Genomic DNA, 27632 nt, shown 5'->3' with positions numbered 1-27632 from the left:
ACATAGAGTAGAGGAATAATGTTCACAAAAAAAAAAAAAAATCTCTTAACTGAACAAACCTTCGAAATTTAGCTATAGGGCTATGATTATATATCTAAAAATAAAATACAAGATTTAGGATGAATTGAACACAGAAATATGATTTCAAAAAAATATAAAAGAAAAAGTACATAAAAAGAAAATATGGAAAAAAAAAATAATTGCAAGAAGAAAGAAGATGGAAAGGAAGGCAACTTGGAATATTTTTAAAAAATGACCAGCTTCATGCTTATTTATTTTGTTACGTGCTAAATATTTGAGTATTTTGTTATATTTATAAAAACGAACCATTATTTTATTTATTTATTGTTTTTAGTATAACAAACTTATTTTATTTTATCATTATAAGGAAATAAACAAACTAATTACTCGCAATAATAGATAAAAGCGAGATGAGTTGTCAAGCTGTGAAGGCATATGAGATCTATATTTTAAATTTGTCTCTAATTAAAACTGCTATCTTTTATCTTTATCTACATACTGAAGCAGTTAAATACACTATTGGTTATCAAGTAAAAATGTGTTTTGATTCTTTATTGTTGTTTTATGTTTTTGTTTTCTTCCTTTGTTCATATCACATTATATTTTGAATGTTTTTTCTGTGTGAGAAAGATATGAATATTGGATCAATAAATGTACCATGACATCTCTGATATCAAATAGCAGCCAAATACGTGCCCCCATACCTACAAAACACGTGAACTAAACTAGTAAAAAAAATGATAGTGATGATTGGATGTGGTAATTGAATTGGCAGCATTCATCTAGCACACACTACAAAAGACACCTCATTGTGGGTAAGGAGAGATCAGATGTGTATGCAACACACAAAGCTATCAAAGAATGGAATTGATCATGAATGTTTGTGTTATTATTGGAGTTGTTTTAGGGTTTTTCTATGTGTTTGCGAGAAGATTCAATGAAATCTGGTATTCATTTAAGTTAGGAAGAAAGATTTACAAATCTCTTCCCCCTGGTGACTTGGGATGGCCTTTTGTTGGCTCTACTTTGGCCTTTAACAAAGCATTTAGAGTTGTGGGCGATCCGTACACCTTTATTCACACTCATCTTTTAAGGTATCAGCTATCCCTTCATCTCTCTGTCCCTCTCTTATTCAATAAACAGTAGTTTTCGTTCTTAACTAATGTTTCTTTTTTACAGGTTTCTTAATTTTTTTCTTAGAGCTCCACTTGGTTTTTAACTGTTTGTTTTTTCTAAAATAACCTTAATAGTTAAACACTGCGTCATCTCATTAGTTTATATGTATATGTTATGTATCTGTCTTTTTGTGATTTATTTTATGCTTTTCCCCTACTTTATGCATGAGGCTAAGCACCATGCATTAGTTTATAATATTTGTATCTCAAAAATATCAGGGAGGAATACTGTCAGGAAAAAAGCTTTAATAAAATAATATATATACTTCCTTTTTATGTACAACCGTAGTGGAATGAGAGATTAAACCTAGCTCTATGATTTGATGGGAGGGAGTGAATAGCAATTATATTGCTTAGTTATGCTCACTTTAACCATAGATTTAAGGATTGGTAAATATGATTGTGGTTGTTATTCGTATGCAGATATGGAAGAGTGGGAATGTACAAAAGTCACCTTTTTGGAATGCCAACAGTTATTGTAACAAATCCAGAAATATGTCGACGCATATACTTAGACGATGAATGTTTTGAACCAAATTATCCAAAATCAGTGAAAATATTAGAAACAAATGGTAATTTCTTAAAGATTGAGCACAAAATTGGATATAAAATAATAGCATCTCCAATGAATGGGTCTGAGGTATTGAGTAAGCACGTAGAATTCATTGAACAACTGGTGGAGATGGGGTTGGAGGAATGGAGTAGCATGAGAAGAGAGCCAATTGAAGTGATGGATAAGATTGGAGGTTTATTTTTCAAAGTAGTTTTACATATTTTCTTGGGAAATGAAATTGATGATCAAGCCATGGCTGAGCTTCACACATTGTACAGAGAATTGGGTCTTGTAATTATGTCCTTTTTGCCTTATGACTTGCCTGGATTCACTTATCGTCGAGCACTCAAGGTATAATTTTGTTACTTGTCGAGTTAGATTATAAAAAATATCTCTTAACAAAAACAGTCAATATGCTTCTTTATTTGTCCTATTTTTCCTCTCTTGTAATCTCCAGTTCTCTCTTACTCTTCTAATTTTTGTTCACTGTTTGACTTAAAAGAAGAGATGAAACTAGTTGATTCAGTTGAGGTAAATGTGTAGTGTAGAGTACTTAAATGTCGTAATGAGGTTGTACATACGAGTTGAGTGCGTTTTTTGAATTTTTGAAAGTACTTTATTGGTATTTTTAACACTAACATATACAAAGTTCATGGTCCATTTCCTCATTAAGTTATTAATCAAAAATGTCTTCTAAACCCTTCTTTGTTCAAGCAATTTAAGTGCCAAAGTACCTGACATATTGCCAACTTATATATACTACATTTGTTGTATATAAATATATGTAGAGACAATGAATTTGCATATGTTAATTGGTAGGCAAGAAATAAGATAGAAAAGATCCTCCGTTGTGTGATAGAGAAGAAAAGAAAAAGATTTGAAAAGGATGATGGAACAACTGAAGTGTATTCTCTCTTGGACAAATTGATTGTGGCCAAAAATGAGAATGGATCAAAGTCATACAGTGATGATACCATAATAGACTTGCTTCTTGGAACATTTTTTGCTGGCCACAATACTCCTGCCACTGCTGCTATGTGGGCACTTCTACACATCTCACAAAACCCTCATATCTTCCAAATGGCAAAGGTAACTACTTTTCTCTTTAATCCCCCTACCTTATATATATTTTGTATCTAGTAATAATTTAAAATCTCTTTAAAAAACATGTGTCACATGCTAACTTGTTTTTGGGTAACTAGCTAGCTTGCCCAAAGCATAGGTGCAACTCAACTGGCTACCATCTAATATTTTTCTTTTTCTCTTGAAACAGTTTAAACAATTCTTTTTCTTCGTATTGAAAATTACTTAGCTTTCATACTTTTTTTCTGATTTGCTATACTTTTTCTACCTAATTTTTTATATAATGGAAGGATTAATTAAGTGTATGTTTTAGAATGATTAGATATGTTCAATTTTGTTCTAACACCTGAACTGTAATACTTTCTATTTTTAACTACAGGAAGAGCAAGAGTCAATTATAAGACAAAGACCATCTACTCAAAAGGGCTTAACTTTTCAAGAAATCAAGCAAATGAAATTTCTTACGAAGGTGTGTTTTTCTTTCTTTCTTTTTTTTTTTTCACTACACATATATATTTTGAGTTATTGAATCCATACTTTCAATTTTAAAACAAATAAAGTAGAGAAAAATATATAGTCTTAGTTCGATTTATTTTTTTTGTTTCAGTTCATCAATGAAGTACTGCGAAGAAATACTGTCGCACCCACGAACTTTCGCAAGGCAAAAACAAATGTAAACATTAATGGTTAGTTGTTTATTTATCGTTTCATACAGTATATATAATTATTACTATTGTTTCTTAATGATAATTTCTTGTGTTCTTTTTAACTACTGTTTTCTTTTTTGTTTTTGATATAGGCTACACTATTCCAAAAGGGTGGACTGTACAAATTTGGAGTGTAGCTGTTCATATGGACTCTCAAATATATTCAAACCCACAAGACTTTGATCCTTCAAGATGGGATGTATGTTTTACTATTCTCTTATTATTTGCTAAAATAAAATCACACATTAGGTAAAATAAAACTTTCTTTTTTTAAATATATAAAAAAACGTGAACCAAAATATTTACAACTGTACCAAAATGTTACTATCTATTAGTGATATACAAAGACAAAGTAACAAATATTGATAATTATTATTTACCACTGATAGACACTATTTGATTGTTTCAAAGAATTCGTGGACCTCACAGTTTAAGAGTTCATAACTTTCCAGACTTCTCGTAACTTTTTGGAGTTTTAAACACATTGTTAAGAGTGTGTTCATAACTTTCCATACTTCTCGTAACTTTTTGGAGTTTTAAACACATTGCTAAGAGTGGGTTGATGTACTAATTGAAAAATATAAATGTTGATGATGTTTGTAAAATTGGCAGAATTATACACCAAAACCAGGAGAATTCATTCCTTTTGGACTTGGAAGTAAGTTTTGTCCTGGAAGTGAACTTGCAAAGCTTGAGATGACTATTTTACTTCATCATTTCGTCCTCAATTACAAGTATGTATATATGCTTCTTTCTTTCTTCTGTTGAAACTAAAAATTAAAAGAAAAAGTGATAGAGTTGTTTTTCTGTTTATGTATTGTTGTAGAGTGGAGCCTGTTGACCAAAATTGCAATGACACTCGCTTGCCTAGTGCCAAGCCAATGGGCCTTTGCAGGATTGTTAGGGTGTCACAGTAAGGGATGGATATATTTTTAATTAACGTGTGAAACTAAACTTTATTTTATCAGTAATTGATATTTGAATGTATGGTCGGTGAAGTTGGTGCTTTTATTCACCAACTTGTACTCTTATAATAAAATAATATATGTTGTAGTTTTATTAATTATAAGTGCTTGTAATATTCCTTGGAAGTGAGATCGATCTCCAATAATTCCTCTCTGTAATGTTAATGTGTTATTTTAATGTTCATTAATCTATCATTATGCTTGCTTCTTTAAATAGTATTGATTGTTTGCATAATATTTCTCATTAGTTGCTACTTTAATGTTCAATAATTCTGGTTAAATTTCACTCTTTAAGACATTTGAAAGTTGTTTAAGTTATATCTCTTCTAATTTTTTTTTATTGAGCATTTTTTCTTAAACAAATCCTAGGATAGGAAATTTAGGAATCTGTTTTTCAACAATTCTCCACGTGAGAGATCATATATGTTCCAAAGTTGAAGATTTGATCGCAAGAAAAAATGATTTTAATTAATATTTTTTTAAAAAAAATCACTTTATTAGAAGGTTATTCATTCGACGGATTTTGAGAAATTGTGCTAATTTCTCACTTTCTTAAGATGCGTTTTTTTTCCAATAAACCTAATTTATTGAATGTTCTCCACTTATTTTATGTGATCATTGCTTCAAATATTGGAGTAATGAATCGTAAAATAAGATATTAATTTTTTTAAAAGAATATTTTTAATTTAATATTTGAATATTTTTAATTTAATATTTGAAATTTGGCAACCTTTGAACTTTCAAACTCAACTCTAGTTTTTGCAGGTCATTTTTTTATAATTTTATTTAATTTTAAAATTGTTTAGTCTATTTCGATGTCCAAACACATCGTATAAAAGGATTGGTGGCGACTTTTCTTTTGTTTTATTTTAAAATTAAACTCATTTTGAGAACGTTAGCCGCTCTGCGTCGTCTCGGCCACATGGCGACAGATTTATCATAGAAATTTATCATAATATAAGCATCATCATTAATAGGCTTCTATTAAGAATTATCATTTTATAAGTAGAGATAGTTGTAAATATAACAAGTGATAGTTACAAATTTAGCAATTAAATTCAAATTAATTAAACATATAACACAAATTTAAAAAATTTGCAAATATAGTAAAATTTGTCAAATTCTATCAATGATATAAGTCTATCAGTGATAGACCATGTTGCAAATATTGGTCTATCACTGATATACCATATGAAGTCTATCAGCGATATTGGTCTATCAGTGATAGTTTTGCTATATTTGCAATTTTTTTTAAATGTTGCTATATCTTTAATTATTATTGTTAAAATAGTCATCCATTGCAATTTCTCATTTAACAATTAAATTTAAAATAATTAAGTATATAACAACATTTTTTAAAAAAAATCAAACATATCAAAATTTGTCAAAATCCTATAAGAGTTTGTAGTAATCTTTAACATATGTGACATACTTCTTTTTTTAATCAAAGTTGGTATTAATCTTACCATAGATCAAATATAAAAAATATATTTTTTTTTTCAAAATTACTTTTTTAGTTTTGGAAGTTCAAGTTATTTTGGTTTTAACTTCCTAATACTTTAATCTATACATTTTACTTATATTAACTTTGACGAGATTACAAATGTAGATATATGAATAGAGACTTCAAATTTTAATTTTTAAGGCCTTCTTTCCTTAACTATTTTTTTGTTTTTGTTTTGAATTTTAAAAAATCAAATATCACTCACTCCACCTTTCAAATTTATTGATTTACTATATACCTTTTACGAAAACATGTTCTTTGTTTTGAAATCCAACTCGAGTGGTGAATTAATTATATACTTTGGAAATGAAGATTCTTTTCCAAATATTTCAAATCCCTCGATTTTTCCTTCTTCTCAGATTTTCTCCAAACGAGACAGACCAAACCCAAGCTTGTTAATTCCGATTTCGCACAGCATATCTGCTTGCTGCTGCACTACACAAACTCGACCACCGCCAGGTTCTACTCAGTGCTGCCGTCGGTCCACCTTGCCACACCCTTCCTATATCCAATGTTCCCAGCTCGCTCACTCAGTTCTCGCTGCCTCACGCTGCTCAGCTCTCGGTTCGTACCGCCATGGTCACTATTTGATTATATGTCAAATATTCTTACAAATGGAACTATTATTATATTGTATGTAGTTCCAAACCAACATCTAAACCCAACCCATATATATCTTACCTAATATTTATTGGCCCGCCCATACCTATTTAATCCATGAGCTAGAACAAAAGTCCAAAGCAAAGAAGCCCAAAACAAAATCTCATGCTGCGAAGAAACCATAGTAGTCACTGTCTTTCTTCTCTAACAGATTTGAAGGTGAAGTTGCTGCTGGGTTCTAGTATCGTCTTCTTCTTGCTATCTCTTTTATCTTCAAGGATTTATCGTCGATTTAAAGGTGACGTTGCTAACATGGGGGCGTAGATGGTGTAAATTCTCCTATATGTTAATGATAACTTGAATATATATATCAGTCATAGATATTTATATCAGTAATTAAATTATAGGAAATAGACTTTTGTGGTTGTCTCCTTTGAAAAATATTGCTACATATTTCATTGATCAACTCTAAAAGTGCTAACATTTTGGTAGCAAGAATGAGAAAGATACAAATTAAAATATCCTCCATTGTGTGATAGAGGAGAAAAGACGAAAAAGTTGAAAATAAGAAAACAAGTAAAGTTGATTTTCAAGTGGACAAATTGATTCTGTGATAACAAATTTCTTTGATCATTGGGAGTTTGTATTAATAAATTAGTCAAGTATATCAAAGGGTTTATTTTACTTTTAATATAGAACGAATTTATTTTATTTTGTCAATATAATGAAATAAATAAACTAATTTGCTCGACACTAAATTTTTGGTATATGAACCTTATTTGGGCGAAACTCCTATAAAAGGTAAATTTAGTAGCTCCAAAGCCCATGGAGATCTATCATCAAAGGAGTCGATTGGTTTCTCCCACATATTAAATAAAAAGTAAAGAGTAGTGATTCCTTCTCCTTCTGGCATAGTCTTTGGCATGAACAGAGTCCTCTCTCACAACACACAATCCTAGACTGTATGCACTCACCACCAAAAAATGGAATTCTATAAAATATATGTGAGAATGTTGATAATTCATAATGGAAGCTTTATCCTAGAAGACCGTTGAGAAGTGTGGAATCGACTCTTTAGGATGAAATGAAAATCTCCCTCCACCCCCGACTGATATCAGACAGGACCTTCCTATCTGGAAATTGGATTTCAATGGTTGCTTCACGGTTGCTTCCATTAAACGTGTTCTTCATGACATCAACCAATTAGAACAAAATAATTTTGATTCGGAGATTTACCAAAATTTATGAAAGTCGACGGTTCCAAAAAGGTGCAAATTCTTCGTTTGGTCCCTCCTACATGAGTGTATTAACACAGTTGATATGTTACAAAGGAGATTCTCACCGTGGAGTTTGAAACCTTCTTGGTGTGTTCTATGTAAAGCAGCTGATGAACACACATGAATCATTTATTTATCTCTGGCCCCATATCAACTGAGTTATGGAAAAAAGTTGGTGCTTTGCTTAATATATCTTTCTCCTCCGATAATACCACTATCCTTAGCAAAAACATATGCAGTTCAAAGGCTAAAACAAACAAGCAAATTATTCTCTTCAATTTTGTTGCTATCATTCTATGGACTATATGGAATAAAAGAAACAAGAGGATTTTCAACGAGGAAGAAAGATCCCTCTTTATGATTTGGAAAGAGATTCGGGAGTTGTAAATTTAGCAATTAAATTCAAAATAATTAAGTATATAGTAATATTTTTAAAAAATTGCAAATATAGCAAAATTTGTCAAATTCTATTAATGATAGAGTTTATAGATTATGTTGTAAAAATTAGTCTATCATCGATAGATCATACGAGTCTATCAGTGATACTCAACGATAATTTTGCTATATTCCTCAAATTGCCATCCATTACAATTACCCTAAATATTAATGTTTTCTATTTCATATCTTGGGTCCATTGGGCTTCTCTCTAGTCTTTTTGTACTTACCTCTTATATATTAATGAAGTGAAAATGATGAACGTTCTAAGTGAGTGTCCACCAAGATGTCTTGGTGCACCCACTATAGAATCTATAGTATCTTTTTTTAAAAGCAAATTGCTCACACTAGTAAAAAAAAGAAATAAAGATGAGTTTTGTCAAGCTTTGGATGCATACCCATCTATATTTTAAATGTCTGTAATTAAAATTGCTCTTTTTCTCTGCATATAGAAGCAGTTAAAACATAACCATGTAAATATGTGTTTTGATTCTTTATTCTTGCTTTATGTTTTTTGTTTTTTTCGTTTGTCGATATCCCATAATATTTTGAATGTGATAGCAAATAGCTAGACACGTGCCCTATATACCTACAAAGCTCTTGAACTAAACAACACAAAAGAATGATAGTTGGATGTGGTAATTGAATTGACAGCATTATTCATTAGCACACATTACAAAACACACTTCTCATTGTGGGTTAGGAAAGAGCTGTGGATGCTAACACACAAGGTTCTCAAAGAATGGAGTTGATGAATGTTTGTGTTATTATTGGAGTTGTTTTAGGGTTCTATGTGTTTGTGAGAAGATTCAATGAAATCTGGTACTTGTTTAAGTTAGGAAGGAAACTCAACAAATCTCTTCCTCCTGGTGACTTGGGATGGCCTTTTGTTGGCTCTACTTTCTCCTTTTACAAAGCATTTAAAGTTGAGGGTGATCCATACACCTTTATTCACACTCTTCTCTTAAGGTATCTATCTCTTCATCTCTCTGCTCCTCCCAATGATTCTAAAATAAACAATTAATAGTTGTTCTTACTTAATGTTTCTTTTTGATAGGTTTCTTAATTGTGTTCTTAGAGCTCTACTTGGTTTTTAACTGTTCCCTTTTTTGAAAAATAACCTTAATAGCTAAACACTGCTTTCACGCATTAGTTTATATGTATATGTTATGTATCTGTGTTTTTGCGATTTATTTTATGCTTTCCCCCTACTTTATGCTAAGCACCATGCATTAGTTTATAATATTGTATTAAAAAAATTGGGGAGGATAATTGTTATGGGAAAAAACTTTAATGCAATAATCTATACACTTTTTTTTGGGTACAACTGTTGTGGGATGAGGGATCAAACATCTTTGATTTTAGAAGGGAGTGAATATCAATTATTGCTTAGTTATGATCACTTTCACGGTAGATTTAAGGATTGGTAACTATGATTGTGGTTGTTATTTTGATGCAGATATGGAAGAGTGGGAATGTATAAAAGTCACCTTTATGGAATGCCAACAATCATTGTAACAAATCCAGAGATATGTCGACGCATATACTTAGACGATGAAAGATTCGAACCAAATTATCCAAAGTCAGTGAAAATATTAGAAACAAATGGTGATTTCTCAAAGATTGATCACAAAAGTGGATATAAAATAATGGCATCTCCAATGAATGGGTCTGAGGTATTGAGCAAGCATGTAGAATTCATTGAACAAACAGTGGAAAAGGGGTTGGAGGAATGGAGTAGCATGAGAAGAGAGCCTATTGAATTGGTGGATGAGATTGGAGGTTTACTTTTCAAAATAATTTTACATATTTTCTTGGGGAATGAAATTGATGGTCAAGCCATGGCTGAGCTTCACACATTGTACAAAGAATTGGGTCTTGTAATTATGTCCTTTTTGCCTTATGATTTGCCTGGATTCACTTATCGTCGAGCACTCAAGGTATAATTTTGTTACTTGGCTATTATACAAAATATCTCTTGACAGGTCAAAAATAGATTTAAAATTTTAAAAGTTTAAAAAATACCCTTATTAGAATGGTTACTGTTTTGTGTTATAAATACCCTTGAATTCATATAAAAAAGTTGTCCTTATTGTTAATATATGAACACAAATAGTCAATACTGTGCTTCTTTTTTTCCTATTTTTTCTGTCTTTTCTTTTTCAGATCTCTCTTTTACTCTCCTTTTTGTTCACTGTTGGACATTTGTTTGACTTCAGTTTAGGTATATATGTGTAGAGTACTTAAATGTCTTAATGAGGTTGTACTAATTATAGTAGTTGAGTGTGTTCTTTGAGTTTTTAAAAGTACTTCATTGGTATTAATTTTTACACAACATACAGCGTACAAACGTTATTTTCTCATTTAGTTATTCATCAAAATTTCTTCTATACATCTTTCCAACTTATAATATGTATAGTATACTATAGGGAAATTAAAAATACTACATTATTTTTGTATATATGTAGAGATAATCATTTTGCATATGTTAATTATTGGTAGGCAAGAAAAAAGATAGAAAAGATCCTCCATTGTGTGATAGAGAAGAAAAGAAAAAGATTTGAAAAGGATGATGGAACAAATGAAGTAGTGCATTGTCAAGTGGACAAATTGATTGTGGCCACAAATGAGAATGGGTCAAAACCATATAATAATAGTACCATAATAGATTTGATTCTTGGAATATTTTTTGCTGGCCACAATACTCCTGCCATTGCTGCTATGTGGGCACTTCTACATATCTCACAAAACCCTCATATCTTCCAAATGGCCAAGGTAATTATTTCTCTCTTTGATCCCCTACCTTATATATATTTTGTAGTAATTTTCAAACCTCATCATGAATAATTAACTAAATGAGTAAAGAATAGTATAATAATTAAATATCTTCTAAAAAAACATGTACATGCATGCACCTAATTACTTTCATAGGTATTTTCGGATTTTCTATACTTTTTCTACCTAATTTTTATATAATGGAAGGATTAAGTATATGTTTTAGAATGATTAGATATGTTCACTTTTGTTGATCAACACCTGAATTGTAATACATTTATTTTTAAGTACAGGAAGAGCAAGAATCAATTATAAGACAAAGACCATCTACTCAAAAGGGCTTAACTTTTCAAGAAATCAAGCAAATGAAATATCTTACCAAGGTGTGTTTTTATTTTCTTTCGTTCTTTTTTACTATACGTATACATATATTGAATTCAATCCATACTTTGATTTATTTCTTATTTTAGTTCATCAACGAAGTATTGCGAAGAAATACTGTTGCACCCACGAATTTTCGTAAGGCAAGAACATATGTAAACATTAATGGTTAGTTGTTTGTTTATCGTTTCATATAGTATATATATACATATAAATGCATAATATGTTCAATTATTATTGTTTCTTGATGATATAATTTATTTTGTTCTTTTTAACTACTATTTTCTTTTTGGTTTTTTATTTAGGCTACACTATTCCAAAAGGATGGACGGTACAAATTTGGAGTGTAGCGATTCATATGGACTCTCAAATATATTCAAACTCACAAGAGTTTGATCCTTCGAGATGGGATGTATGTTTTACTATTATCTAATCATTTCTCTAAAATAAAATATCCACAAGTTTAAAAAAGAATTTTCTTTTTCAAATATAGTAAAATGAACCAAAATTAGTGATATATATAGACATAGTGATTGATTTTGGTAAACTACTACATAATTATATCTAGCCTTTGATCGATATTACTTGATTGTTCCAAAGGATTCGTGGACTTCATGACTTAGAGTTTATGACTTTCAACTTTTTTAAGTTCACAACTTAATCGTAAACACATCGTTGATCAATAATAATTTATTTTTTTTGAAAGAAAGTACTAATGTTGGTGATATTTGTAAAATTGGCAGAATTATACACCAAAACCAGGAGAATTCATCCCTTTTGGACTTGGAAGCAGGTTTTGTCCTGGAAGTGAACTTGCAAAGCTTGAGATTACTATTTTACTTCATCATTTCATCCTCAATTACAAGTATGTATATATGTGTATATATATATATATGCTTCCTTCTTCTTCTTCTTTTGTTTTCTTTTATTTATTATCTTATTTTCTTTGTTTTGTCTAAACTAAAAACTAAAAGAAAAAGTGATAGAGTTGTTTTTTTGTTTGTATTTGTTGTAGGATGGAGCTTGTTGACCAAAATTGCAAGGTCACTCACTTGCCTAGCCCCAAGCCAAGAGACAATTGCCTTTGCAAAATTATTAGGGTCTCATAGTGAGGGATAATGGATATATTTTCAATTAAAATTAATAATATTATGTGTAAGAGAGATTTTTTAATTTAAACTTATTTAACCTAAACTAGACTTTACTTTATTGGTAATAAATGTTATAGATTCGTCAAAAAAAAAATTGGATCAATTGACATTTAAATGTATCGTCACTAAAGTGAGTGGTTTTAATCCTCCAACGATCGACTTGTATTTGTTATTTTCTCAAAAAAGTATGGGTTCAAACCCAATTTTTGGCTCTAGCCAAAGTTCAAATTCTTGATCCAAAAGAAAGAGGCCCAAGAGTAAGACCCATGAGAGCTCCTTAAAATGGGAAGTCTTTTTATCTTTAATTTTGGGAGGAGGATTAGAACCATCCTAACACTATACTTCTAAATCTACTAAGCTCTAAAAATTCCAAAAATCGAATCATTTAATATTCGAACCTCTAAAGTACTTATAAGTGTAGCTCTACTAAAGATTTGAAGACGTGAGGCTTTGAAAATCTATTTTTACTCTCTTAGAAATTTGAATGTCGAAGTTGTAAAGATTTTCAAAATGCTGAAAGACTCTCTAAAACTCTTTAAAGTAATCTACAATATAAGCCAAAGATTTTAGAGAAAATCTTCGGGAGAATTCAAAAGCATTATGCTCTCAAAACTCTAATCAAACGCACTTTTTGAACAAAAACGCTTTAAAGATCAATCAAATGACCTTCAAACTCAAAAACTATAACTTCGAGAAATCAATCACAAAACTCTCAAACTAAATTCACGTTCACGAAACAATATGTTAAGTTCTCAAAACAAATAAAATCAAGGGTAAGCAACAAAGTCGTAAAGATTAATTTACTTTGAGAGTAAAAGAATAAGAGGGGATAAGTTATTAGAACTTCAACTTCTTCTCAAGTCTTTGAAAGTGCGTTCTTCACAATACTTTTCTCGATAGTATTCTCTTAATCATTCTCGAGGAGGAGTACCAAAAGTTTCGATTGTATTTGTTGTTTGCTCGTAAAAGTTACATGTTCAGTATGAAAAACACGTAAATGTTTCCAAGTTTCATAATAAAAATGCTAATAAATAATACAAAAAAAATGGTTTTTAAAATAGAGGATGATATTTTAATTTTTAATGAATGAATTAAATTGGTTTATATTGTATTTTAATTTAAATATCATAAGGCATAGCTAAGATTTTGAAGAGGTCATTGTCAGGCCATAACTCCTCCGTATGATGATGATGATAATATGGAAGGAAAAGATAGCGAAAATCACTGGAAGAGAAAAAAAAAATGGAAAAAAGGAAAAAGCAGTGTATAGATTAGGCAGTCACTGCCCACCATCCATCGAAGATAAAGCAATGTCGTAAAACTCAAGTTTCAAACATTTCTTTTATTCTTTGCTGTTACCAAAACAGAGAAGGAAGAACAACAAAACACAGCAAATTAAACACACTCACAAAAAAATAGCTATGGCTCTTAGAATGTGGGCTTCTTCTACTGCTAATGCACTCAAACTCTCTTCTTCATCTAAAACCCATCTCTCTCCTTCATTCTCTCTCTCCAGATGCTTCTCCACTGGTAACTTTTTGCTCTTTCCTATTTTGCATGTAAACTGTTTGGGTGCATGTCTCTGTGAAGTTTGGGTTTGTTTTCTACTCTCTTGGATGTTGTTCAATTCTCAATTATTTTTTGATTTCTTATCTGGGTATAATGAAAGTGGGGTTTTTTAATTTTCCTTATTGGTTGGATTTGTAGTTTTGGATGGGCTGAAGTATGCTTCTTCACATGAGTGGGTGAAGCATGAAGGCTCTGTTGCTACCGTTGGCATCACTGACCATGCTCAGGTGCTTTCTATTTTTTCCATGAAATTTATCATTTTTCAAATAATGTAACTCTTGTTTGCCTAAATTTTTTGGTGAAATTGTAAGTTTGAGACATGAACTTTTAGAATTGTGTCTATTGAGTCTTGTTATTTGAGAAGTTTGTAATAAATCTTTTAAGCCTCTCTTCCTTTTCAATTTTCTGTCTTATAGGCTTACATTGCTAACTTCGCTACTTTAATGGCGACGTGATAGGTTGACTACAACGGTTGCATTGAAAATCAATCTGTGTCATGTTAATGTCAAACGAATTTATTGTTGGGCCATATTGGAACAAAATTGAATGTTTTGAGATCTGTTAGACACTTCTTAAAAATATGGTAGTAATGAGACCCAATGACTGAGCTTTATAATTTTACCTAAATTTTCCTACTTCGAATGATGTTTGGATAAGAAAACTTGATAGTTACACAATTCCTTTTGCTGTTACTCCCTCTAGCCATGGAAAGTAATTCAAGCTTTTTGTATAACAACTGTTACATCACTCCATGATAGAAATTTTGCATTTACTGTACTTGGTATTCAAACTTGGGTTGGAAGCATTTTGTTTTCATGCATCTTAACAGGATCATCTGGGAGAAGTGGTGTTCGTGGATCTGCCAGAATCAGGTAGTTCAGTTTCTCAAGGTAAGAGCTTTGGAGCAGTGGAGAGTGTGAAAGCAACTAGTGATATCAACTCTCCAATCTCTGGTGAGATTGTTGAAGTTAACCCACAGCTTAAGGAATCTCCTGGTTTGGTAATTCCAAATCCTCATATATTTTTTTTCTAATTCCTTGGACTTCGCATTTGCTTCATAAACTGTTGTATCGTTTTCATTTGTGGGCTTCCATTCCATCATTTTCAATTTGGTCCATGTGCTTCTTTCAAATGTACTTAGTCTAGTTTTGTACCTGCGTAATCAGATTTTTAACATTTGGATTAGGTTATCAGGTTCGAAAAACTGTAGAGATTAAATGAAACAAAAGAGAGCATAGAAAACTACATCTTACGAAAAGATGTAAATGTTGAAATGTCTTGAATCTGCTTTGTGCTCTTAACGACTAGACGTGGGGTCGCACTTATTTGATATATTCCTCTTTAAACAATAAAAATTACTCTCTTCCTCTGTTCATAGACATAGCTAACACACTCTCACTGAACCACGTAAACCTCTGTGTCAATTTCTTCAAGTTATTTATTTTTTGTTTGTCGATTTTGTTTCTGTCATAAACAAGTAAGTTATTGATTTATTTACTTCCATGTTCATGAAATGAAGATCAATTCAAGTCCATATGAAGGGGGATGGATGATAAAAGTGAAGCCAAGCAATCCAGGTGAATTAGATTCTTTGCTCGGTCCAAAGGAATATACAAAGTTTTGTGAGGAAGAAGATGCAGCCCACTAAAGCTGAACAAACGAATGTTTCATCTCCAAACAGAGCTTAAGCTAATTCCTTTCCAAAGCTGGTTGAATTGTTGACATATCACAAGCTATTTCTATGAAGAAAGAGAGCCAAAAAATAATTACAAGTTCATTGTGAGTTGAAATGTGCCTAAGCATCTGAACTACATTCTTTCTTCAATGTTTATTCCACTTGAAATTAATTGAATTTCTTTGCCTTATTTTTAGCCATTAGTTCTTCAGTATGCTGAATTTGATTGAATTCACACAGCACAAACCCTTTTAACTTTAGAAGTTTATATACATTTGGTTCTTGAAGTTTCAAAATGAATATTTTAGCAAGTTTGAGAAATAGTTCTAAGTAGTTATCGAGGTTCCTTAAATAGTTAGTTGCCTAACAGGAAAATGATGTGATCTTTAGATATGATTTGTTAACCGGTTGATTTTGACAAATATTATGATAATATTGCCTTTTCAAATGGTGCAGTCACCCCCTCTCTCTTTTCCCTTCACCCTCTCCTTCAACCTTCCACTACCCTCCTACCATTTTATGTTGCGGCGTTACTAGTGAAGATGGAAGGTCTTTCTCTCTGTTTTTTGTGCCATCTTAGATAACCAATTCATGTAAAAATAAATTTAATTATGTATCATATATTAAGATTTGAGATCAAAGCCAAGAAGATAAAAAGTTTCCAAAAAGCAAAGCCAATTGTTGAAACCATTTGCACACATCTCAACATTACTACCTCAGTAGGATTAAATTAAATAAATTATATATTTCTGCACACGAAATTAACAAAGGCTTTTCATCAGTAGCATGAAACTGAGATGGTTTATTCATAAACCCATACAAAACTAAAAACATAAATTAAGTGAAAATATATTGAAATGTTACTAATAAAACTACATTATAATATATATATACTTTGAGTTGAAAATTTTAAATTAGAATTTGGGGATCCCATTTTTTGTGATCTCCTTTCATAATATTTGAAGACTTATGAATCTCTTACAACTCTTGCAAGACAGTTGTCTGTTGGCCTTGGCAATGGCAGATGATTTTCTGGGCAGTTTGGATTTACTCTCTCAAGTCTGCACAAAATTATTCAATCTAATTTAGTCATTCATATTAATAAATAAATGTGCTCAAAATTTTATTAACTATTTTAATGAAAAAAGACCTGAAGCCACCATGGATGAAATAATGAAGGAAAATGGCAATTTCAAGTTTGGATAGATCAATTCCAGGGCAAAGTCTCATTCCTGCTCCAAATGGAATGAAAGATCCAGCTCTTCGTTTTGGATTCTGAAATTTAATTTCACAAATTAAAGAATGAAGGACGATGATAAAATATAGCTTAACTCAGTACTTTTCTCGACAATTCCAAAAATTAAGCTAATCAAAACTACTTACGTCCCATCTCGAGGGGTCGAATTTTTGTGGGTTTTCATATATTTCAGGATCCATATGAACAGCTCTTGTCCAAACAAGGATTTTCCATCCCTTTGGTATGGTGTAGCCTAAAGAATAAAATTAGTGAGATACCATTTGATAAGTAAAAGAACAAAAATGCTTTTCTCTTTTTTTTTTTTATCTATGAGTTAGAAATACAAATTAACGAACCATTCAAGTTAACGTCAACTTTTGTCTCTCTTGATAACGTGAAGGCCAAACTTGTCTTTCTCAATGTTTCATCGATCACCTGAACAGAAAAAAAGCCATAAATACATTTGGGAGTAGGTGTAGCATGGAAGACTGAAACATATCAATTTGTTAATCATAATAATTTATGTCATTGCACACAGTCTTCTTTGCAAAAATAAATAAATAAATTGTAGAGTCAAACACTAAAAATATGAATAAAATTGGGGGTTAAATAATCTAATAGTATTTGAAAAAGAATAAGTAAAATAGAAAAGAAAAGATGAGGAGGCACCTTGTAAAGATATTCCATTTGTTTGATTTCCTTCATAGTCAAGCCTTTATGTTGAGCATCAGCTGGCCTTGCCTTCACAATTTGCTCTTGCTCAGCCTGCACACAACAACAACAACAACAACAGCATATATTATTTTTATTTTCTAAATTCTTTAGCTTTATTATGTCCTCTTGATTGATTATTTAATTGGTAAAGATATATATATATATATATATATATTTCAAATGTGTCACTTTCAATGTTAAAACTTCACTCATTTTTTTAATGTTTGTTTGAACAAGTCCTGAAGTGTTTGTTTAATATATACTTTATATTAATTGTTTTTCATACTCTTCCATTTCTTGTTGAGCTAGATTTGGAGGAGTAGTTCTACTTGTAGCAATCAACTCAAATTATTAGCAAATATATCACAATGAAAACGTAGGGAATAGAAACGAACCTTAGCTTTTTGAAGGGTTTCGGGGTTTTCAGAGAGAAACATGATGGCTCTCATAATACTATGAGCAGAAGTTTCATGGCCAGCAAAGAAAAATCCAATCAAGAGATCAATAATACAAGCATCATCCAAGCCTTGACCATCTTCATCTTTTACTTCTAATAATAAATCAGTCATATCTTTTTTTCTATTTTCTGCCACTTTGTTCTTCAAATTTTCCCTCTTCTCTTTTAGTACATTTTCAAATATCTTTATCAACTCATTTCTTGCCTGCAATTTAGTACATAACCAAATTACCCTCATCAATATAAATATAAAATATATACTAGAAAAGTGGTTGAACCAATAATAGGCTGTGAAAACCACAAATATTTTTTTATATATATAACTCTTTTTTTTTAGTTTTGACCAAGTGAATGTGATGTCTTTTTCATGTATATTTATTTGTTTGTTTGTTTATTTTTATTATTTTCTTTGGGGGTATATGTGCATATCAAGGTATAAAGCATGGTAGGTGAAGGACAAGACCCAAATTTTCACCTAAAAAACAAAAAGAACAAAAACAATAAAACATGATATTAAATTCCTTTGACAACATATCAGCATTTGAAGACATAAAATATGAGTACATTTTAATAAGGGATTTAATATATATATATATATATAATATAAAAGAAAAAATGTAGAAAAACCGAGAAGAAAATGAAAAGAAAAAGGAAAATTGCAGAAGAAGATGAAAAATAAAAGGTAAACTTAGCCATTTTTTAACTTTCAACTATTTTCTAGCTTATATCTAAACTTTCATCTTAAAAGTTGTATTAATTATTCAAAACTTACTTTTAATTTTATTCGACAAAACTTACAAAATCTCCATTTTAATTAAGTTGACATGTGCTGCTAAAAGGTAGACATGTGCTTGTAGAGCAAAAGTAATAATAATATATACAAGACGTGCTCCTCAAATAATTGGAACAAAAAATATTTACGTGTCATTAATCATGCATTAAGTTTCTCAATTATATGTTACAAAAATTCTAACCTTTTGAATCAGTCATGTTTGAAAGTGATTTGTATAAGTTACATTTATTATTTGTCATTGATCACATATGGTAACAAGTAACAGATTTTTTATAGCAAAGGTTTACCTTGAGAGCTCGGCTGAAGGTAGTTCCGGGGAGATCGACGGGGGAGGACATGAAACCTAAGTGGAAGTCATTGTAGAGCTTCTCCATTCTATCAATAAAAGCCGCGGTATTAGCTCCGATGAAGATGTGTAACAAAACCTTAAATGCCACCGTTTTCATCTCCGACAAGAACTCCACCGGCTTCTTCATGCTCGCCCACTCTTCTAAGCACGTCACCACAATCCCCTCCACGTGCCCTATGTATAGCGACAACGCCTCGTTGCCGCTGATAAGAGAAGCGATGAGCCGGCGTAGACGGCGGTGCTCCGGCCTGGGGACGGTGTTGAGAGCCTTACCTCCGGTGAGAATTCTAGTGGCTTTTGAGTAACCGAAGCCAAATTGTTCGTCGTTCATCAGCACGTGCCGGCATACTTCCGGTGCCGTCACGATCACGCTTGGGCTTCCGAATAAATACGTCTTGTACATTCCTATCTTCCCATACCTGAAAATTTATCATTTTACTTTAATCTATTCTATTGTTCTTCGTAGAAAAATAGTAATATAAATAAATTATTGCAAACCACAAAAATTCTAAAAATATTTACAAAATAAAATAAAAGTTAAAATTTATATCAATGAATATTAGAATATAAAATTTAGTTGGATGTCATTTTTTAAACTTCCCATTTGTTTATTAAGAAAAAAATTCCAAGATTTAAAATTATTGAAATGTTTATATATATATATATATATATATTAAAAGGAATTCAATTGACAAAAAAAAAAAAAAAATTTAATATTGTATTGGTTAATTAATTTTAGTTTTTGTTGGATTTTGATCCCTCTAACTATTTATTATTGTACATCTAACTTTTTTTTTCTCATTTTCCTACAGTTGGAAATGTTTGTTTTAACCATTCTGCTTACAAATAAATTAAAGAATTTACAACAAAAATTTTAAATTCTATTGATAATAGAAACGAATAGCTAGACTATAACTAGACTTTTATCATTGTTTATCAATACTACGGATAAAAACATATTAGTGTCTATCGATGTCTATTATTGATAGAATCTAAAAATTTGTTATATATTGTAAATATTATCTCAATTTTGTTATTTTCGACCAATTTTCTAAAAAACGATTAAGTCTCTAATCCAAACGAGTCAAAAGTTAAAAGAGTAAAATGAACGTTTTGGAAGTATAGGGATCAAAACTAAAAGTACAAGAAATGAAATTATGAATTTTAACTCGAAAATGGAAAGAAAATAAGAAAGAACAGAACAGAAGGTGAGAGAGAGAAGTAGTACTTATAGGCAAATTGATGAATGAATAAATCAGGGCGACCGGATCGGAAAGCTTGAAGAAAAGAGAGAAGTGTTCCGATGAGCGGCCAGCCCATATCGCCGGGAGGGAGATTGTAACGACGGCCATGTCGAGTGATGAACCACCATTGATTAAGGTTTTTGAGAATGAGAAAGACAAAAGTATAAGAAGCTGCCAAAGCTCCGAGGAGCCATAGCCAAAGGTGCTCCATTTGTTGATGTGTGAATAAAAAGGATTGTGTAAACCAAAAGCATATATAATGGCTTTGGCTCTTTGCCTTCTAATTTTACCAACTCCCTTTTTTGTCATTTTCATATCCCTTTTTAATATACTTTTCTTTTTGTTGTTGGTGGGTTTTGGTTTGGACTTGGTTTTGATTTACTTCTTATTATTTTACAATTAATTTCCGGCTAATTTATATTTAAATCTACTTGATCCGATCTATATGGTTGCTTTCACATTTCTTTAGTATTAATTCTCTTTTGATTTCTTTTTAATTAAAATTAACTTTAATTCAAATATCTCACTTAAATATAAAAATGAAAAACACTTTAACAACACCAAATCATGTGAACCTCTGACCTTAATTAGGATAAAGGATAGTATACTTCCAAATTATTTTTCCTCATCTAAAAAATCATGTGTGTTTATTCTTCTTACATTCTTTCTTTATTTAAATTTAGCTACTACTTAACTTTATAAACTTAGAGATGTTTAGTAGTTAGTTGATACAACTATTAATACACGATTTTATTTATAAATACAACCCAAAAACCTAGAGCATCAATTTTCGGTTTCTAACTCTACACATGTTAAGAACTTTAATTTAACATATCAATTAGTAGTACCCTAAATCCTAAACCAATGTCAATCAATTATAAGGGTTTAGTTAATATTAATTTCTTGCGTGTATAAAAATTAAATGCACAGACAATTTTAATTGCAATATTAATAAAATGTTTAAATTAATTCACTTATAAAACAGTTTAGATATTTAATTGAAACAATTGTATGTCCAACAAAAAGGGATGATTTGTTTTTTAGGGAAGGTAACCATTTATAAAATATAACAAAAATTTATCTCATCAATTAAAATTTTTGTTATATTTATAAATAGTTTAAAGCATACCAATTTTTCTAAAATATTATATATTCGATTTGATCGTCTGGTAAATTAATTAATTTAGATCGAGACTTTATATTAAAATATAATTACCTTATACAATATCAATGATGCTTTATTTGACTAGCTAGTGTGTAAACGTTTTCAAGGCTTTTGAGACTTTTTGGTGTCCCTTTTTCATCAAATAAGAAGAATTTTGGGTTTGTTTGGAAGATTCTTCTTTCATATTTTCTTTCCTAGAATTGTCTCTAAAATGTCTAATAATTTACTCCTTAAAATTTTGATTTAAATACAAATCAAATGAACTGAATAAGATTTAGATAAAAATTGATGTGTTATCTATCTAATGACTTAGGACTTCATTTCAATCCTACCTTATACATTCAACAATTGGTAACGGCTTAAGTTCCTATCATGAAAATTACTATCAAAACTTTGATGAAATTTTTATACATCTTGAGAAATTCATTAAGCTTTCACTTTTTGTTTTCTAAATTATAAGAACTAAGTCATTAAAACATAAGAATTGACAATTAAATTGAATGAGATTGTTTTCACGATAAAATAAAACTATAACAGCATTAAACATGTATAAAGATTAAAATCGTTGAATATGAAAATTTTAAGGACTAAATTATTGCAAATTCAAATGTAAATGTAGACTGCATACTTTTGTAGAAGTCTAAAAAGCTAACAATAAAAAGTGATTCTTAACCCTTTTATCTTCTTCTTTTGTTTTCTTTAATTATGGTTGTATTATTTTGTAATTATGTTGAATGAAGACATATTCTTAGACGTAAGAGTCGTGAAGGGAAAGATAATTTTGGTTCTCTCTTAGAAATAAGGTGTCACTTTATGAATAATTCAATCATCAACGTGTGTATATTAAACATCGAAGAAAAGCAAAATTGATAATTTTTACATGTAAACCATTCAATAACTAAAATAAGTGTGTTTGGTTTAACTTTTCAAGTATTAAATATTTTTAAAAGGATCATTTTCAGAAAAGGTTGCCCTCTAAATTGCTTTTTTGGAAAAAATGAGTTAAATAGAGATTTAGGGTTTAGGAGCTAATAACAATCAACTTTTAGAAAAATATTTTTTTTTAGGATTTAAAATACCAAAACGTCATCGAAAGTCTTCCATCTCATTTTTGCTATATCGTCGGGCGGCTACCACCGCCCTCTCCCCGCCAACTCTAGCTACTAATTTTACAAAAAAATATCGATAAAATATTAATTTCCTTTAATTGATATATTTACGAAAAATATATATTAAAAATATTTAAATTAATAAATAAATATTTATTATTTTTAATGAGTTAATAAGTTTATTATTTATTTATTATATTTTCATCTATGACAATTTTTAACATTTAACTTTATGTTTCATGGATTAGAAATGTTGATTAGTCCTTCCTATATATTAATATTGAATTGATTGATATGAAATATTAGTTGACGTTAAATTCAAACTTTTAATTTAAATAAGAAATTAAGAATATTTTTTAAAATAATAAAACAAATTAAAATATTTACAAACTATATTACCCATTAAATAAGTTAATTATATTTATTTTTGTGTCAAAGTAAGTTATAGAATTTTTTATAGTTTATAACAATATAGTAGGAGGAAAGGATTAGTAGGTGGAACATCTCAAACTAAGTGCACCTACTAGTGAAAGTTATTGTAAAAATAATGTTGAATATTTTCATTTGTTGATGAATATTTCAATCCTTCACATACAAAATAAATTATTATTAATATTTGTATTTTTGACAGAAGCATATAAAAATTGTTAAACTTAAAGACGTTGGATTCCATTAATTAAGATTGACATTTTCTACTTCCCACCAACTTTTCATTTATGAATTGGTTTGGGATTTGAGTTTTTTTCTTCATTTTTTTTTATCAATAATAAATGAAGAATTACGTAATGGTATTATTAATTTCTGTTGGCTTTTCCCAAAAAGAAAGAAGAAAAAAAAGTTGGTGATTGCATACCACAAATATTTTTTATTCTATATTTTGAGTTTTTTTATTTTTTATTTTAGTCCAGGTATTTTAATTATCGTTATTTAAGAAACTTGAATGGTTTGTTAATTTGTATTTCTAACTCATAGTTATATATACTTTTAGTATAACGAGGACACGGTAGATATATCAACCTAGTTAAGATAATTGTCATTTTTTCTAATCTCATCTACTGCTAGTATTTTGTTAAAAGTAAAAGAAAACTAAAATACGAAAGAATTTACGTGAATAATGCAAAAAAATGTCATCCGACCATAAATAATTTCATTAAGAAAAAATTGTTACAATTATGCAATTAATAGCACTCTTTAAAAGCTTTTGCTCTATTCTCTCGTACGAAAGCTAAAAAATGCATAAGAGAATTCAATTAGAGTTACATAGTAGTTTTTAATATAGGTAAGACAATTACTCTTTTTATATATATTATTTTTATCATAATAAACGTGTCACTGAGTATAACCTACCAAATTAATATAAAAGATCAAGAGGAAAGAAATAAAATTGGTTTTTGGACATAGATATATATACTTAGTAGTCTAGTAGATGATTTTGAAGTATTATATTATATATATTTTTATAACTTTAAAATTAAAGTCAATGACTCAATTATGATAGATATAGTTGATATCTAAACGAATTATACATTTGATGAAATGTATTAATATACACATAAATTTTGGAAAAAAATATATATTTAGTTCCATTGGTTTTAAAATGATATGCTTAATTATTTTAAATTAATTTAAAATATCGTTTTCCTTTATTTATTTATTTAATAATTGTGGTCTCAATTTTTCTCCATTTTCAGTATATTAAGAAACAAATAAAAAAACCACTAATTTATTGAATTTAAAAAAGAAAATGAATTGTCATTGTGTGTTCTTGAATATGGTGATAAGGAAGCAATATAGTTTGAATCTTTTCAAAATAATTATTGATTTGTTAATCAAATTGACAATGAATCATATCCCTTCGTCAAAACAATACCTAACTCCAAGATTTTATTTTAATATCGTTTCTCCCCACTTTTGGTTTTAGGTAATTAAATAAGAAAAAAAAAAGTTCACATAATTCCTTCTCAAACAAGAAATTATCAAAATCTTTTTCATGTTTCAAAATTTGAATATGCATGGTTTGTTCGTTACAAATTTTACTTAATCATTATAAAAGTAATTAGTTGAAGCTAGACAATACAAATTCAATTTCGAGTTGTCCAACGTTTTAACGATACAAAGTGACAAACGTTCTTAATTGAAAAAGTCTTCACCAATCATTATAAGGTGTGACCGGTAAAGAAAAATGATATTTAGCTAAAGTTTGGAATAATGAATAATAACACAATTGTCGAAAAATATGATCAAACAACTGCTAAATTGTGAATAAAATCAAACTATGAGTGTGTGTTGAGAAGTAGTCTCTTTGAACGTATTGTTTCTAAAATATGATCATATGGTTTTATTTTGATAAAGAGGGTGGGGAGAATTCAAATGACAGAAATGTCTTAGTTGTGTTTAACATATATAATAAATATCATTTGAAAACTTAGGTTAGCTTTGGCATTGTGACAAAGAGTTATTAATTGTAAAAATGGGAAATTATTTAAATATGAATATAATGGGTGACTCAACCATGTAATATATGCTTAAGATGTAATTCATTCATAAGATACAATGATTAGTGTGAAATCATCCTAAGGTTGTTAATCAAGTTTAATCCAAATATATATATATATATATATATATATATATATATATATATATATATATATCTTATTAAAAGAATAAAAGAAAAGTGGGAGAAAAGTCTTTACCTACCCTATGTCCCAATCAAATTAGAAACCCTAAAATAAATTGTTTTAAATTGAATAACATATAGTTCCTTGTTAAAGATGATTAATTAGTGGTTTAATTAATTGTGTGTGTTGGTGAATTAAGGAAATAGTCAAAAAGAGATTATATTCTTAATTAACCACACACTTCCTCTATCTTAATTAATTTCAACTCTAATATGCACTCTCTACGTGCATTCATATCATTCTTCCCTTTCTTTATTTTTATTAGTGTGACCAATCGATTTATGTTATTAACTAATTAAGTTTTCATCAACATAAAACACATAATTCAACGTAAATAAATCATAACATATACTTTTTATTATTTGTAGTAAAATATAAGTTCGTTAGTCTTAACTCTCATTTTTTAGTCATATACAATAATCTTATTGTTAAGTGTTTACCTTTGGTAATTAGTAACTAGGTTAACAATTATTTTTTATTCATCCTGCATTTTTTTTTCTAGTTTTATAAAACATTTGTTTATATTTTGATGTTTGAAAATTGAGAAATAGTTTTGCAATCATTTTTATATATTTTTCGGTCTAATTATCTTTGTCAAGAGAGATTAATTTTTTTTTCCTTTGATAATCGTATAAAATGATTTTGAGAACAAAGACATAAGAAGTTTAATTGAGTAAACATATGATTAATCAACCTTCTACGAAAAAAATAGTAAAAAATTTACATTGAATTTTATAGCATTCAAAGTTTTGGAATTTTCAAATTCTATAATAGACATTCTAATTAACATTTCATGTTTAGAAAATAATTTATTTTGATTATTTAGATGTGGTAGCAAGTGAAAAAATAATAATATAATAAAGAGGAAACAAAAATAGCAAAAAAAATACATTACAATGATATGACTCATTATTTTACTACATTTTCTAAATTGTAAAAGTAACAAATTAAAAGTTGATGGTCCTATGATAGTCTATGATAACTGTCTTATATATCTAATTATTTTTTATATTTGTAATATGCAAAAAGGATGTGCTATCCGTTGCTTTTTTTAATTTTTTTTATTTAATGCAATTTCTCTTAAATAAATTGTTTTCATTTACAAACCCTCCACGTACTAGACCTAAACCTAAGTGAACTTAGTTTTGAGTGTAGTTGACTTGACTTTCTAATTTATAAGCGATGGTTTTGATTTCTCATCCTACAATTGTTATACTAAAAAAATTCTACATTTTAGGGGTTAGATTGAAATTTTAGTGACACATAATATGAGAACAGAAGGCCCTCGACATTATTTCTAAAAGTTGTTTCTACAAACTAACATACGGGTTCTTTCTGCATGCTCTGTTCTCACCCACATAGTATCGTAGAAAAATTTTCAAGAAGTCATTTGACATAATTAAAATGCTTCAAGCTAAATATGTTTAACTTTGAAATTTTTATAATTAAATTACTGAAAAGGAATGAGCACCTTGTTGCCACATATAGGTACTAACTTTCAATTCTTTTAAGTTTTTCTTAACATTACTATTATTTGCTCGAGATTCCTCTCATTTAGATTTTATATATTGATTCATTCATGTCTTCTTTTTAAACTTGGAACATCATTCTAACTCTCTTATCGATCAAAACTTTTTTAATATTTTAAAAAGTCAAATTCTATGATTTAGGTGATAATTTTTTAGTTTTTTGTTTTTCTTCTCATTTGCATACCATAATTTTCTTTTCATCTTTTTCAAATAAATGAGTTGAATGTTAGCCAAATTCTAAAAATCAAAACAAAATTTCAAATTTGCAATTCCATTAGAAAACTTTTTTTTTTTTTTTGTGAAAATTAAACTTATTTTCTATCAATTTCTTATCATGATTCGCATGTTCCTTAAATACGAGATTTGTGTGGGTATGTGTGTGTATATTACGGGACATATTTTTAGCCAAGTTGCAAAAAAAAAAAAAACTTAAAAAACTAGTTTTCTTAGTCTTTTAAATTCTAGTTTGGTTTTTAAAAACATTGA

The 27632-nt window shown here is 29.3% G+C and overlaps 4 protein-coding genes across 5 annotated transcripts; 3 read left to right on the top strand and 1 right to left on the bottom strand.

The window, feature by feature from the left end:
- Nucleotides 1-742: 742 nt before the first annotated feature.
- LOC101207035 (beta-amyrin 11-oxidase-like) lies at nt 743-4688 on the top strand. 2 transcript variants are annotated; one of them, XM_004148466.3, is made up of 8 exons: nt 743-1115; nt 1620-2100; nt 2569-2838; nt 3212-3301; nt 3440-3518; nt 3632-3738; nt 4152-4273; nt 4366-4688. In XM_004148466.3, exons 1-8 carry the CDS (start codon nt 883-885, stop codon nt 4454-4456), a joined length of 1473 nt encoding a protein of 490 aa, XP_004148514.3. In that variant the 5' UTR covers nt 743-882; the 3' UTR covers nt 4457-4688.
- Nucleotides 4689-8921: 4233 nt separating this feature from the next.
- Nucleotides 8922-12779, top strand: LOC101206798 (beta-amyrin 11-oxidase). Its single transcript, XM_011654358.2, has 8 exons — nt 8922-9289; nt 9780-10260; nt 10823-11095; nt 11389-11478; nt 11566-11644; nt 11782-11888; nt 12220-12341; nt 12492-12779. The coding sequence occupies exons 1-8, from the start codon at nt 9063-9065 to the stop codon at nt 12583-12585; spliced, it is 1473 nt and encodes a 490-aa protein (XP_011652660.1). The 5' UTR covers nt 8922-9062; the 3' UTR covers nt 12586-12779.
- Nucleotides 12780-13870: 1091 nt separating this feature from the next.
- Nucleotides 13871-16071, top strand: LOC101222346 (glycine cleavage system H protein 3, mitochondrial). Its single transcript, XM_004148445.3, has 4 exons — nt 13871-14157; nt 14335-14423; nt 15026-15196; nt 15716-16071. The coding sequence occupies exons 1-4, from the start codon at nt 14049-14051 to the stop codon at nt 15842-15844; spliced, it is 498 nt and encodes a 165-aa protein (XP_004148493.1). The 5' UTR covers nt 13871-14048; the 3' UTR covers nt 15845-16071.
- A 502-nt stretch (nt 16072-16573) lies between these two features.
- On the bottom strand, nt 16574-20901 carry LOC101206553 (beta-amyrin 11-oxidase). Its single transcript, XM_011654587.2, has 8 exons — nt 20650-20901; nt 19360-19840; nt 18218-18484; nt 17778-17873; nt 17465-17543; nt 17255-17361; nt 17022-17146; nt 16574-16932 (listed from the first exon to the last, which is right to left on the bottom strand). Exons 1-8 carry the CDS (start codon nt 20874-20876, stop codon nt 16839-16841), a joined length of 1476 nt encoding a protein of 491 aa, XP_011652889.1. The 5' UTR covers nt 20877-20901; the 3' UTR covers nt 16574-16838.
- Between the last annotated feature and the right edge of the window lie 6731 nt (nt 20902-27632).

The sequence above is a fragment of the Cucumis sativus genome, chromosome 3 (genome assembly GCF_000004075.3).
Source record: "Cucumis sativus cultivar 9930 chromosome 3, Cucumber_9930_V3, whole genome shotgun sequence".
Taxonomy (NCBI): Eukaryota; Viridiplantae; Streptophyta; class Magnoliopsida; order Cucurbitales; family Cucurbitaceae; genus Cucumis; species Cucumis sativus.
This window is presented reverse-complemented; position numbering and strand designations above follow the sequence as displayed.